At 41.3% G+C, this 15,301-nt stretch overlaps 1 protein-coding gene across 1 annotated transcript in view; it reads left to right on the forward strand.

Moving 5' to 3' along the window:
- The window catches only part of Pbx3 (PBX homeobox 3), a 58,058-nt gene that overhangs the window by 20,656 nt on the left and 22,101 nt on the right, over positions 1-15,301 (forward strand). The window contains exon 4 of the mRNA XM_028757127.1: positions 2,346-2,481. Within this exon, the coding sequence (XP_028612960.1) occupies positions 2,346-2,481 (136 nt within the window). The remainder of the gene's footprint in view (positions 1-2,345; positions 2,482-15,301) is intronic.

Here is a 15,301-nt window from a genome sequence, read left to right on the forward strand (position 1 = left end):
CTGTCTTCAAGTTTCCACATACAGCTGCAAAAGTGGGTTTTTATGTGCAGGTCATCCCTGTGTGCTCTCAATAGAGAATGCCTTCAGTTTGACATGTTCGTTATCAATTCTAGACCATTCCTACCCCACTTCCCTCACTCTATTCAGTAGGGGTGCCTCTGTAGAGGTCAGACCTCAGTCTTTAGTTTCAGGCTACACGTGATTCCTGCAAAATATGAATTATCCTCTGTGGGTTTTTCATCTACCCTTCTTACTCCTCTTCCTCTACTCATTTCATCATCAAATCCTTTTCATCTTAATCACCCCTAGAATCCAATGGTTTAACTTCCCAAAGTTATTAAAATTAAGAAAGTTCAGGACAGAAACCTGTGATGCTTTGATCAAACCTACATTAATTACTTCGTTGACTGGTGCTGTACTGGCCTGGTTGTACCCAACCTGCCATGTTAGTGATGTCGTGGTAACCAGCAGGCCTGGACACACAGTTACTTTTCTGAGTGCAGAATATCACAGTTGAGAAAGTCATTAAGATGATTTGGAAGCAAGTGCTGAGAGAATTATCTAGGGAAGGCGTTTTCCAGTCACAGAGTAGCTAATCTAAAGTGAAATCTGACAGATGTTCATTTTCAAGCTGGAATTCTTCAAAACAGAAATAATAACTACCAAATATAAGCGATGTTTTTGCTACTCAAAATATGTTGTTAATAAATATTTAGTTTTCTGATATTTGCTACACACACATCACTCTATCTAAAACAGCAAAATATATTCCTGTTTGTTCCTTTGTGAAGAACTTGTACTGAAGTCCAGGCAGTTGTCTAAAGGGGAAATCCCACAAATCTTTCTTGATGTTTATTTTTTCTTCTTATCTCCCCTCACCCCTGCCATTCTTGCACAGTTCCTATGGTATCTGCCTTCTAAGTGGACCTTGAATCTTGTTTCTGTGGCTTTCACTGTGTTCTTTGTTACCATCAACTCCAGCTTAACCAGTGGTGCCAGGTCTTCAGTAGTCTCTGCATTTCCTTTTGTGCCCACTTCGACCGTCTTCCATGTCAGAATGACCATTAAACATGGAAACTGGCACAAGCATATAGTCTCAGCACTCAGGATCAGAGGCCAGCAGTTTGAAGCCAACCAGGTCTATATAGAAAGCTCTAGGCCAGCCATAATGAGACCCTGTCTTTAAAAACAAACAAATAAAAATTTATGAAATATGGGGCCAGTGAGGAGGTACCATGAGTCAAAATTCTTGATACTGAGCTTAACGGCATAAGTTAGAGTCCTGGAACCTACTTGGTGGAAGGGTAGAACCAAGTCCTACAGCACATGAATGTCTCCATACACATATCATGCATATACTTGCACGGATGAGTATACACACATTAAATAAGCAAATGTAAAATGATTATTAAAAAAAAAAAACAGGAAAACTTAAAGCTTCCACAGCTTCCTGTTGCACTGAGTCTAAAAGCTCAGTTAGCTTGTGAGGTGCACAGCTTCTCTGACCCAACCACACCTTCCCTTCAGACCATCTCCTGCATTCCCTAACTTTTTCTGAGCCCCAGCCTCTTCAAGCCCCTTTAGACTAACTAAGTTGTTTTGTATCTCAGGGTCATTTCCTCTGCCTACACCTGCTTACCTCTCCTCTTCATCTAACTCCTATCCATTTCTGGATCTCTGATTGATTTCCTCAAGGAGTTCTTTCCTGAGTTTGTAGCCTGTGTCTTGTGTCCCTGTTACACACTGTCATTCCACCTCACACTTTTCCTTCATACTTTGTATGGTGACTGTGCCGCAAACCTACTAATTTCTGTGGGGTTTGTGGAGAGAGGGGATTCAGGTAGGTTTAGACTATATAGTCCTTGGCAGGCCTGAACTCATTATGTAGACCAGGTTAGTTTCAAACTCACAGAGATATGTTGCCTATCCCTCCTGTGTGTTGGGATTAAAGGAGTGCACCACCCCACCCCACTGTGCCCCAGCCTGTGTTTTTATTTAATGTCTTTCTACCCTTTTTCTGACCTGCAGGTGCCTGTAAGTTCCCCAGAGCATGTCTGTTTCATTCCCTGTGTGTCTTCACTTAACACTTAGAATATATTAAGTTTCGAATAAACCTTTTTTGGATAACGAATAAGCTGAATTGTGCTTCACATTCTTACACTCTTCTTAGTGATGCAATACCGTAGACAGGGCCAGGCCGTGTCAGAGGCTTCCTGGAGTCTCACATAGCTCTCATAGAGAAGCAGTGGACGCCCACTTTCTTTTATCTGGTCCTAGTTAATTGTCCCTTTGGCTGACACTGATTATACTTGTGACTCACCTTTTCCTCCCTGCTTTTGTCGTAGACGGAAAAGGCGCAACTTCAGCAAACAGGCTACGGAAATCTTGAATGAATATTTTTACTCACACCTCAGCAACCCCTACCCCAGTGAAGAAGCCAAAGAGGAGCTGGCCAAGAAATGCAGCATCACAGTGTCACAGGTGAGGGACACCACAGGGCTATCATTTCTGGGATGCGGGACACCTATGCCTCCAGGACCAAATGGTCATCTTCAGAGAAGCCATTTTAAAAGTCTGCATATTTGCATTATTTAATGTGAGAATTTAAAGTTTAAGTGATGTTTTACAAACACTAAGGACAAGGAGTGAAGATTCTGTCTGCCTTCCAGCCCTCAGTGTCAGGCTGCTTCTGACAGGTAAGTGTGTCACGGGGAGAGACACGGTTGATACTTCACTTTCCTGGACATTATGTGTAGGCCTGGTTCCCTTACCCACATAACTCACCCAAGCTATATCAATAAGAAACCAGTTTATGCTTTCCGCCCCTGCCTGGTCCTCTGGGCTGGAGCAGACACAGAGTCGGTCTGCTCCTGTCCTGTTGAGAAACTGAATCCTGAGTCATCCAGGAGCCACTGCACTCAGAGCAGCTGGTAAGAACTCCTTCTCACTCCCTAAGCCCCAGAGATACATCGGGGAGCCAGGGACATCCAGGGCACAGCAGCTACCCAAACCCCGCCCCTCCGGAATTCCACTTTCCTTCCGCCCCTGCCTGGTCCTCTGGGCTGGAGCAGACACAGAGTCGGTCTGCTCCTGTCCTGTTGAGAAACTGAATCCTGAGTCATCCAGGAGCCACTGCCCTCAGAGCAGCTGACACAGAGTCGGTCTGCTCCTGTCCTGTTGAGAAACTGAATCCTGAGTCATCCAGGAGCCACTGCATTCAGAGCAGCTGGAGCCACTGCACTCAGAGCAGCTGAAACTGAATCCTGAGTCATCGAGGACCCACTGCACTCAGAGCAGAAGGATTTCCAGATCCAAGAGGTGGCCTGAGTCCTAGGAGTTCTTCCACCCAGGAGATTAGGAGCATAAGACCACAGAGACCTCTGGACCCTGAGGAGCTCTGCAATAAGCAAGATAACTGGAAATACAGACTCCAGTTTTACACAGTGAGGGCAGGTACCACTAGAGTTAACCAGATGGCGAAAGGCAAGCGCAAGAACATAAGCAACGGAAACCAAAGTTTCTTGGCATCATCAGTGCCCAGTTCTCCCAATATAGCAAGCCCTGAACACCCCATCACACCTGAAAAGCAGGATTCAGAATTAAAATCACTTCTCATGATGATGATAGAGGATTATAAGAAGGAATTAAGTAACTCCCTTAAAGAAATACAGGAGAGTACAAGTAAACAGATAGAAGCCCTTAAAGAGGAATCACAGAAATCCCTTAAAGAAATGGAAGAAAACACAAAGAAGGAATTAAACAAAAACATTCAGGATCTGAAACTAGAAATAGAAACAATAAAGAAAGTTCAAAGGGAGACAACCATGGAGATAGAAAACCTAAGAAAGAGATCAGGAGTCACAGACTCAAGCATCACCAACCGAATACAAGAGATAGAAGAGAGAATCTCAAATGCAGAAGATACGGTGGAAAATATTGACACAGTTGTCAAAGAAAATGCAAAATGCAAAAAACTCCTAACTCAAAACATCCAGGAAATCCAGGACACAATGAGAAGACCAAACCTAAGGATAATAGGTATAGATGAGAATGAAGATTCCCAACTTAAAGGGCCAGTAAATATCTTCAACAAAATTATTGAGGAAAACTTCCCTAACTTAAAGAACAAGATGCCCATAAACATACAAGAAGCCTACAGAACACCAAATAGACTAGACCAGAAAAGAAATACCTCCCGTCACATAATAATCAAAACATCAGATGCACAAAACAAAGAAAAAATACTAAAAGCAGTAAGGGAAAAAGGTCAAGTAACATATAAAGGCAGACCTATAAGAATTACACCAGACTTCTCACCAGAGACTATAAAAGCCAGAAGAGCCTGGACTGACATCATACAGACCCTAAGAGAACACAATTGCCAGCCCAGATTACTATACCCAGCAAAACTCTCAATCACTATAGATGGTGAAACCAAGATATTCCATGACAAAACCAAATTTGCACAATATCTTCCCACAAACCCAGCACTTCAAAGGATAATTGATGGAAAATGCCAACACAAGGAGGGAAACTACAACCTAGAAAAAGCAAGTAAGTAATCTGCCAACAACCCCAAAAGAAGATACAAACATAACTTTACCTCTAATAACAAAAATAACAGGAAGCAACAATCATTTTTCCTTAATATCTCTTAACATCAATGGTCTCAATTCCCCAATAAAAAGACGCAGACTATCAGACTGGATACACAAACAAGACCCAGAATTTTGCTGCATACAAGAAACGCACCTCAGTGACAAAGACAGACACTACCTCAGAATAAAAGGGTGGAAAACAATTTTTCAAGCCAATGGTCCCAAGAAACAAGCTGGAGTAGCCATTCTAATATCAAATAAAATCGACTTTCATCCAAAATTAATCAAAAAAGATAAGGAAGGACACTTCATACTCATCAAAGGAAAAATCTACCAAGGTGAACTCTCAATTCTGAACATCTATGCTCCAAATGCAAGGGCACCTACATACATAAAAGAAACTCTACTAAAGCTCAAAACACACATTACACCTCACACAATAATAGTGGGGGATTTCAACACCCCACTGTCAGCAATGGACAGATCATGGAAACAGAAACTAAACAGAGACACTTTGAAATTAACAGAAGTTATGAACCAAATGGACTTAACAGACATCTATAGAACATTTCATCCTAAAACAAAAGAATATACCTTTTTCTCAGCACCTCATGGTACCTTCTCCAAAATAGACCATATAATTGGTCACAAAACAAGCCTCTACAGATACAAAAAGATTGAAATAATCCCTTGCATCTTATCAGATCACCACGGACTAAGACTGGTCTTTAATAATGACAAAACCAATGGAAAACCCACGTGCACATGGAAACTGAACAACTCTCTACTCAATGATGACTTGGTCAAGGACGAAATAAAGAAAGAAATAAAAGACTTTTTAGAATTCAATGAAAATGAGGACACATCATACCAAAACTTGTGGGACTCCATGAAGGCAGTGCTAAGAGGAAAGCTCATAGCTCTAAGTGCCTACAAAAAGAAACTGGAAAGAGCACACACTAACAAGTTGACTACACAACTAAAAGCTCTAGAACAAGAAGAAGCAAATACACCCAGGAGGAGTAGAAGGCAGGAAATAATCAAACTCAGGGCTGAAATCAACCAAATAGAAACAGAAAGAACAATACAAAATATCAATAAAACCAGGAGTTGGTTCTTTGAGAAAATCAACAAGATAGATAAACCGTTAGCCAGATTAACCAGAGGGCACAGAGACAGTATCCAAATTAATAAAATCAGAACTGAAAAGGGAGACATAACAACAGAAACTGAAGAAATTCAAAAAATCATCAGATCTTACTACAAAGGCCTATACTCAACAAAACTGGAAAACCTGGATGAAATGGACAACTTCCTAGACAGATACCAGGTACCGAAGTTAAACCAGGAGCAGATAAACCATCTAAATAGTCCCATAACCCCTCAGGAAATAGCAGCAGTCATCAAAAGCCTCTCCACTAAAAAAAGCCCAGGACCAGATGGTTTTAGTGCTGAATTCTATCAGACCTTCAAGGAAGACCTAATACCAATTCTCTTCAAACTATTCCACAAAATAGAGACAGAAGGAACACTACCCAATTCGTTCTATGAAGCTACAATTACACTCATACCCAAACCCCACAAGGACCCGACAAAGAAAGAGAACTTCAGACCAATCTCCCTTATGAACATCGATGTAAAAATACTCAATAAAATTCTAGCAAACCGAATCCAAGACCACATCAAAACAATCATCCATCATGATCAAGTAGGTTTTATCCCAGGAATGCAGGGATGGTTCAATATTCGGAAATCCATCAATGTAATCCACTATATAAACAAACTTAAAGAAAAAAACCACATGATCATCTCACTAGATGCTGAGAAAGCATTTGACAAAATTCAACATCCCTTCATGATAAAAGTCTTGGAAAGATCAGGAATTCAAGGCCCCTACCTAAACATAGTAAAAGCAATTTACAGCAAACCAGTAGCCAACATCAAGCTAAATGGAGAGAAACTTGAAGCAATCCCACTAAGATCAGGGACTAGACAAGGTTGCCCACTCTCCCCCTACCTATTCAATATAGTACTGGAAGTCTTAGCCAGAGCAATTAGACAGCAAAAAGAAGTCAAAGGGATACAAATAGGAAAGGAAGAAGTCAAAATATCGCTATTTGCAGATGATATGATAGTATACTTAAGTGACCCCCAAACTTCCACCAGAGAACTCCTAAACCTGATAAACAACTTCAGCAAAGTGGCTGGTTATAAAATCAACTCAAACAAATCAGTAGCCTTCCTCTACATGAAAGATAAACAGACTGAAAAAGAAATTAGGGAAATGACACCCTTCACAATAGTTGCAAATAATATAAAATACCTTGGTGTGAATCTAACCAAGCAAGTGAAAGACCTGTATGACAAGAACTTCAAGTCTCTGAAGAAAGAAATTGAAGAAGATCTCAGAAGATGGAAAGATCTCCCATGCTCATGGATTGGCAGGATTAATATAATAAAAATGGCCATCTTGCCAAAAGCAATCTACAGATTCAATGCAATCCCCATTAAAATCCCAACTCAATTCTTCACAGAGTTAGAAAAGGAAATTCTCAAATTCATATGGAATAACAAAAAACCCAGGATAGCGAAAACTATTCTCAACAATAAAAGAACTTCTGGAGGAATCACCATCCCTGACCTCAAGCTGTACTACAGAGCAATAGTGATAAAAACTACCTGGTATTGGTACAGAGACAGGCAGGAAGATCAATGGAATAGAATTGAAGACCCAGAAATGAACCCACACACTTATGGTCACTAGATCTTTGACAAAGGAGCTAAAACTGTCCAGTGGAAAAAGGACAGCATTTTCAACAAATGGTGCTGGTTCAACTGGAGGACAACATGTAGAAGAATGAAAATTGATCCATTCTTATCCCCTTGTACAAAGCTCAAATCTAAGTGGATAAAGGACCTCCACATAAAACCAGATACACTGAAACTAATAGAAGAGAAGGTGGGGAAAAGCCTCGAATACTTGGGCACAGGGGAAAAGTTCCTGAACAGAACTCCAATGGCATATGCTCTAAGATCGAGAATCGACAAATGGGACTTCATAAAATTGCAAAGTTTCTGTAAGGCAAAGGACACTGTCAATAGGACAAAACGACAACCAACAAATTGGGAAAAGATCTTTACCAATCCTTCATCTGATAGAGGGCTAATATCCAATATATACAAAGAACTCAAGAAATTAGACTCCAGACAACCAAATTACCCTATTAAAAAATGGGGTATAGAGCTTAACAAAGAATTTTCAACGGAAGAAACTCGAATGGCCGAGAAGCATCTAAAGAAATGTTCAGCATCCTTAGTCGTCAGGGAAATGCAAATCAAAACAACCCTGAGATTCCATCTCACACCAGTCAGAATGGCTAAGATTAAAAACTCAGGTGATAGTAGATGCTGGCGAGGGTGTGGAGAAAGAGGAACACTCCTCCATTGTTGGTGGGACTGCAAGATGGTGCAACCACTTTGGAAATCAGTCTGGCGGTTCCTCAGAAAATTGGACATAGCATTACCCGAGGATCCAGCTATACCACTCCTAGGCATATACCCAGAAGATGCTCGAACATATAATAAGGACATATGCTCAACTATGTTCATAGCAGCCTTATTTATAATAGCCAGGAGCTGGAAAGAACCCAGATGTCCTTCAACTGAGGAATGGATTCAAAAAATGTGGTATATTTACACAATGGAGTATTACTCAGCTATTAAAAACAATGAATTCGAGAGGTTCCTAGGTAAATGGATGGAACTAGAAATTATCATCCTGAGTGAGGTAAGCCAATCACAAAAGAAGACACATGGTATTCACTCACTGATTATTGGATATTAGCCTAGAACCTTGAAATGCCCAAGATGCAACTCACAGGCCACATGAAGCCCATAAAGAAGGAAGACCAAGTGAGGGTGATTCGGTCCTTCTTAGAAGGAGGAACAAAACACTCAAGGGAGCAAATATGGAGACAAAGTGAGGGACAGAAACTGAAGGAGGGGCCGTCTCAAGACCATTCCACCTGAGTATCTATCCCATGTGCAATCACCAAAGGTAGATGCTGATGTGGAAGACAGGAAGTGCATGCTGATAAGAGCCTGATATGGATATCTCCTCAGAGGCCTTCAAGAGTCAGACATATTCAGAGGCAGATGCTCACAACTAACCATTGAACTGATCATGGGGTTCTCAATAGAGGAGTTAGAGTGAAGACTGAAGGAGCTGAAAGGATTTACGGCACCATGAGGAGAGCAACAATACCAACCAACCACAGCTCCCAGGGTCTAAACCACCAGCCTGGGAGCACTTAGGGGGGGGATCCAGGGCTTCAGCTGAATATGTAAAAGTGGAGGGCCCTGCTGGGCATAGGTGGAAGAAGAGAACCTTGACCTCATGAAGGCTGGATGCCCCAGGGGGTGGGAATTTTGAGGGTGGGGAGGTGGGAGTGGGGGGGGTGTAGCTAGAGGTTACATCCACAGAGAAGAAGGAGGAGGGGTGAGGGGATTGGGGGTTCTGAGGGGGTGGTGGGGGATGGGGTAAGGGGACAACATAGGAAATGTAAATTAATCATCCAATAAAAAAAAAAAAAGAAAGAAACCAGTTTATTTGTTGTGGAAAGGAAAGTAATTGAACTCTTCAGTGAAAGCCTAAAGGAGTTCACACAGTTGTGTGTCGGTAGCTGTGCTGCAATGTTGGAATCCTGTGGATTTCTTTGCTTTCGTCCTTGTTACTCAAAGTTTAATTGTAGGTTGAGATACTAACATAGTCTTCCTCAAGACTGGAGAGATAGCTCAACAGTTGAGAGCACTTGCTGCTTTCCCAGAGGACTTCCCGTCACCCACAGGACAGTTCACAACCATCTGTAACTCCAGTCCCAGGGGATCTAATGCCCTCTTCTGGTCTGTGTAGGCACTTGGTGCACAGACATATATCCAAGCAAAACACTCATACATAAAAAATAAATCATTAATTAATTTAAAAATATATATCCCTCCTGTATCCATTGAAAAGCAGTGCATCTGTGCCAACAGGTGTAGCTTTGTGATTATTTGCTAAATATTACAGTAATGAGTTAGATGTTATGAGTACTATGAAGATGGCTTCAGTACACAGGAGGCTATGTGTAGGTGAACTACAAATGCTCTGTTATGTAACTTGAACATCTTTGGATTTGATGTCCCCTGAGGGGTTCCGGAGCACACCCTACTGTAGTTACTGAAGGATGACTATAAACATATAACTGAAATACCCTACATGTTATTCAAATCTTCACTTCTTTAATAATTTGCCATGGAAGCAGTGCTTCTCTTGGGAATGAACAGTGATAATATAAGAATCAGTCCTGATAAGGTGGTGCTCAAAGAAAAGCTAGCTCTTCTAAAAGTTCAGTAGAATTGAATCCTCAATAGAATCCTAATCCTTCCTGAACAGTCTCCCCAGCTGGGAACCAGACATTCAAAGAGGAGTCTGTATGGGCCATTCTCACTCAGACTACCGCTTCTTGACATATAATGCATATATTCCTTCTATACACTTGAACCCAAGACATAAAAAAAAATCCTCTTTGTGTTTCAATGAATGTCTTATATTAATGTCTTCTGCTATTGTTATTTAAGAGAAAATAATACCCTGAGTTTACTCGATTTTGTTTTGTTGTTGGTTTTGTTTGTTTGTTTTTTTGAGATAGGTTTTCAATGTATAGCCCTGGCTGGCCTAGAACTAACTCACTAAAATCTGCCTGCCTCTGCCTCCGTATTGCTGGGATTGTAGGCCTGAGGCCACCACTCCTGACCTAGGCTGCTTTTTTAAACTTTTGTTTTAATATTGTTTCTACTCTAACTTTGACTTATAATTAAGATTTCATTCAAAGCTTAATTTCCTTTGCTTATTAAATTGTGGTGTACTTTGTTTCCTGCCTAGTTTCTTTTTAAAATATTTTATTTAGTGTCTTTGTAGACACACATGTGCAATTTTGTGTGCAGAGATGAGAGGACAACTTTCAGGAGTTGGTTCTCTGCTTCCTGCTGGATAGTAGGGATAGAACTTCAGTCTCCAGGATTGCCAATTTCAAATGGGATGTAATTGATTTGGATTGCCAGGTACAAAGTTATATTTAATAGAAAATGCCTCTGTACAGACTGTATAGCACTGCCTTGCACTTAAAACACTGCGTATAATGTGCTGGGTTCCAGGGGCAACAGGAGGGAGGAAGGGCTTATTCTTACCACAGTTCAAGGACACAGGCCTTCATGGGAGGGAGGCCTGTTGCTGGGAGTGTGTGGCTATAGATTGGATTGTGAGTTGAACTTTGATCTCCATTGTGTCCTGTTCCTTTTTATTCTCTGGAAATGACCTCACAGACAGTCCCAGGATGTGACTTGTAGTTGACTCTAAACCCAGCCAAGCTGAGCATAGATTAAACAGCACAGCGCATATCCCCAAACTCTAGTGAAAGGGCTCATGTGCTGAGCCAGCTGCCAGCCAGGTCTGCTTTCTTGCCTGAATGTTGTGGCTCCTTTAATGTGTTTTTCTGCTCCCATTCTTTGTTTTTAACTTTTAACAATACATTTGGCACTGGGGAATAGCATACATTATATCCTTTTCAAGAGCTCTATAATCCAGATTTTTTTTTGATAGCTTTAGTACATAGATAGCAATTTAGATGTAGTTCTAGGACATATTCAATATATGCTTGTGGAATTAGCAATAAAAGGTTTTCTTCTGTCTGTTCTGTCAAGAGATTTCACTTCTAAAGGGACTGGGAACACACTTAACAAGTGTTCAAAAACACTGTTTAGTGCATCATTTGCATTTGTTTCTATGCTTTGAGAAACGCTGAAACAGCATTCCTCAGTGTGGCCTGGCCAGACTGGCACTTGCTGCTGCCTCCTGCCTGTACCTCCATGTGGGGATTTCAGGCATGTGTCATCTCACCTGACTTTTAAAACAAAAAAACAAAAAACAAAAAAAAAAAATGTATTTGTTTCTGTGTGAGGGGATGTGGATGTGCAGTGTGCACTGGCACAGGCACAGAGTCAGTTCTTTCTCTGACATAGGTTCCAGAAACTCAGATCATCAGGCTTGGCAGCAAGTACTGTTTGCTGGTTCACACCTGGTTTTTCTGCTTCTTGTCTTTATTTGAAATTAAATATCTATCTTTCTATCTTGCCTAGGTCTCACTCAAACTTGTAGGTACAATAGTCCTCATGTTTTCATCTTCCTAGTAGTTGGGGCAGTGGACACCCTCCCTCACACCTGGCTACACCATTTATTTTCTATAGTTTGCTTTGAAATCATCATTGAAAGTTTTGAGAAAAGGGTGAAGACCCAGAAATAATATAGACAGAGATACTCACCTGTCTTAAGACATGCTTCCTGATCTTGTCCCATCCAGCAGAGACTTTCAGCAGTCAATATATGTATCCACTTAAATTGTGACAACTTTCTGAATTCACCTACTTCCTGTCTAAAAAATTAACCTCACATTCTCAGTAGCAATCTGGATAGTGTAGTTGAAAAACTACAGTGAAGTAACATTTTACCCTTCATAGACTGGCAAAGAGTTAAGTTGGACCATGCCAAGGGTTCTAAGCCTGTGTGCAGCAGCAGGGGCCCTGTTTCCTGCCAGGGGTCAGGTTGTTATATTCATGTGAGAAATGCCTAGGCCAGTCAACCCTCAGTTTTACATCTATATGAAAATGCCTGGAAATCTTCTCACCTAAAAGGTATACTAAGACATTGCAAAAGTCTTGTTAGTAACACTAAACTGTCTGGAAACTTGAAGTACACAGTTGTCTATTTTTCTAAAAAGGTGGATAAACTATAATTCCCATAGTGGCACACCTTACAGCCGTGGAAGGATGAATTTTAATGTGTGTCAATTCCAGTGTGGTCTAGAAACATAACGTCAAGTGAAAATGCAAATTGCAGATCATGCGTAGCGTATGGGCATCCTCCATGAAGCCAGAGGTGGAGACACATGGTCAACTACAACATGGAGACAAGGAGACTAACAACAGGAAGAGTGAGAACAGGGATCAGGAAGGAATATCCAAAGCATTTCAGCAAGATCAATGCATGTTTCCGTTTAAATTGTGAGTTTACAGTGGCTGACTTAAGTACCATTCATAGTAAAGCTACATGTAAGTTAAGAAAGCTAGGTATGGTGGTGCATACTCTTAGTCCGAGCACTCGGGAAGCAGAGGCAAGTGGATCTCTCTCTAAGTTAGAAGCCAGCTTGGTCTACACAGTAGGAGTCTTTATCAGTGTTCAAATGATTCTTAGCCTTACCTAATAGAAATATGTATGGATATTTGCCACAAGATTCATAGTGGAATGTCTGTGGCAGTGGTAGTCATACAGCCAAGACAGTGCAATGTCTGGAAATGGGGAAATCGGTGTGGTTTACTTATGCATAACTGGACTATGATTCAGCATTGAAAATTCACTATATATAGCTCTGTGTATCTGCATAATGCTAGAGACTCATGATTCCATTTGTAACAGACTCAGAAACAGGCCATGTTACCCTTAGGTGGTGGAAGTGAGGGCTGCAGTTGCCTTTAGGGGAGTAGTGAGTAGGCGGGGGAAGGACTCCTGCTGTGAGTCGGGGGTTCCTGGGTGTGTTCATGTTATGAAAATCCATCACGATCCGTACCTAGGATGCTAGCCTCTTTCTGTGTGAGTGTTTTCCACATCACTCGAGTTTACATGCACTGTGACAACAAACTTGCTCTTAAGATTATATAAGCTTTTGTGGGAAAATATAACAAGAGGTAAATGAAGGGGATAGCAAATTAGAAAATGATAGATGCTATGGAAAGAAATAAAGGAGGGAGTTGGTGGGGTTAGGAGAGATTCTGCTTACTAGGTGAGGAAAAGAACTTGGGAGAGTTGGAGATTTGGACACTGTATGTGCAGTTGGTGAGGAACTCTTTAGCAGAGGACACAGCATGGGAAGTCTGGGGTGGAGGCAGCCTGTGTAAAGGAGGAGTAGAGGAAGCTACTCAAGAGGCCACATGTCCAGAAGGCTGCTGGGCAGTGGGGATGGCTGCAGCTTTTACTCCAAGTCAGGTGAGAAACAGGAGTGAGAGTATCATCTGTGTTCTAACAGGACTGCCATGATGGCTGATTGAAAACAGATCATGGGGATAAGGAGAAGCTGACACCAGCTGTAGTAATGCAGGCAGAAGATGATAGTGGCTTAGGCCAGGGTGTCAGTGCAGAGGTGATGAACTGGGCAGGGTTCTGGATGCACCGTGGAAGTACAGCCAACAGGGCTGCTGACACAGGAGGTGAGGGGAAGTCGGGTATGGATGACATTTTTTTCTGAGCATCAAGGGTATAGAGTTGCCGTTAAGAACAATAGGGAAAGATTTCAGAGAGAAGTTTCAGAGAGAAAAGTAAGAATTTCTTCTTGAATATAGTGTCTGTGCTGTAGCTCTGAAAGCTCATATGTAAAAAGCTAAGTGGATAGGAGAGTGGAAATGGAAGCCACAGCAGTCCACCATTGATACACGATAGCATGCTGTAAATACACGTCCCCATGTAGAATTCAGCTGGACCAGAGTCAAGTCTCCTGTTCTGAGGCTCAGTTCAACTCAGAAGCTGGAGTTCCCTTTCACACAGTAACCTGAAGAGTCTCAAAACTGTTATTGCAAATTTCACATGCACCGAGACTCATACTTAAGTTGTCACATTTTCTTAATTAGTGGAGCGGTTATTAATATTCCTTTACTTTTGGAGTACAGCTAACTTGCATGGATTATTCAAGTTACTAAGACACAAAGTCTCCATTGTTCTCCTGATTCTGATTTTGAATCTATCTTTTCAGTTAGGCGTTTTTAGAATGAAAAATGTTAACTTATACTTCACTGCTGCTGTACTGAAAAGTACTGTAATTAAAATTTGTTTTTTTTTTAAAGCAGAAGAGAACCAGAAATAGTAGAAGTTAAGTGATATTAGATTCATTTCTTCATTCATGCCATTAACCAACATTCCAAAGCCTTTAAAGTTGGTGCACAGGACCTGTCTGTTAACAGTCCAGCACAAACAACATTGACCTGTTCCTCACAGATAAAGAGTCTGAGGTTCAGAGGATGATTTGACAAGGACTATTTCAGGCCTTCATGAGTGGCGGAACTGGGGTAGAGATGCTCGACACAAAGGAAGAAAGTGGATTATCACTTTTCTTCCCTGCCAGTGGCAGTGTGGTTCCTGTGTCCCAGGGGCCTAGGCAAGAGTCTGGCTGGTGTGTACAGACTGGGCGCTCGGGAGAGCTGCATCCTTCCCCTAAGCTGCTGTGCAGAAGCTAGGCTAGTTAGTAGTCTGAGATCTCTTACTCATTAAACTACTTACTCCAAAGCAGTGAATATTCAGTAAGCTAATTAAAATTTGTAAGTAAGATTTCCTTATTAAAAAAATCTATTAAAAACAAGAAGAAGCCCGTTAAAGTAATTATTAGAGCAGGGGAAAAAAAGATGACTATCAAATTACCATATCTGTTTCAGCTGTCCATAAAGGCCTTTTCAGTTGCTTTGGCAGTAGACACCAGCAGAAATGGTTTTCGGCTGTAAGTGTGCCATAGATAGACCAGAAGCAGCTTGGAGGAAAATGGCTGCTATTGTGTCATGGAGGTTCTTTCACACTGTTTTAAAAGGCGACAGACCTTCTATTCTAAAAGCTCCTATTTTGTATCCTA

Source organism: Grammomys surdaster, unplaced genomic scaffold, assembly GCF_004785775.1.
Source record: "Grammomys surdaster isolate TR1022 unplaced genomic scaffold, NIH_TR_1.0 126133, whole genome shotgun sequence".
Classification (NCBI taxonomy): Eukaryota; Metazoa; Chordata; class Mammalia; order Rodentia; family Muridae; genus Grammomys; species Grammomys surdaster.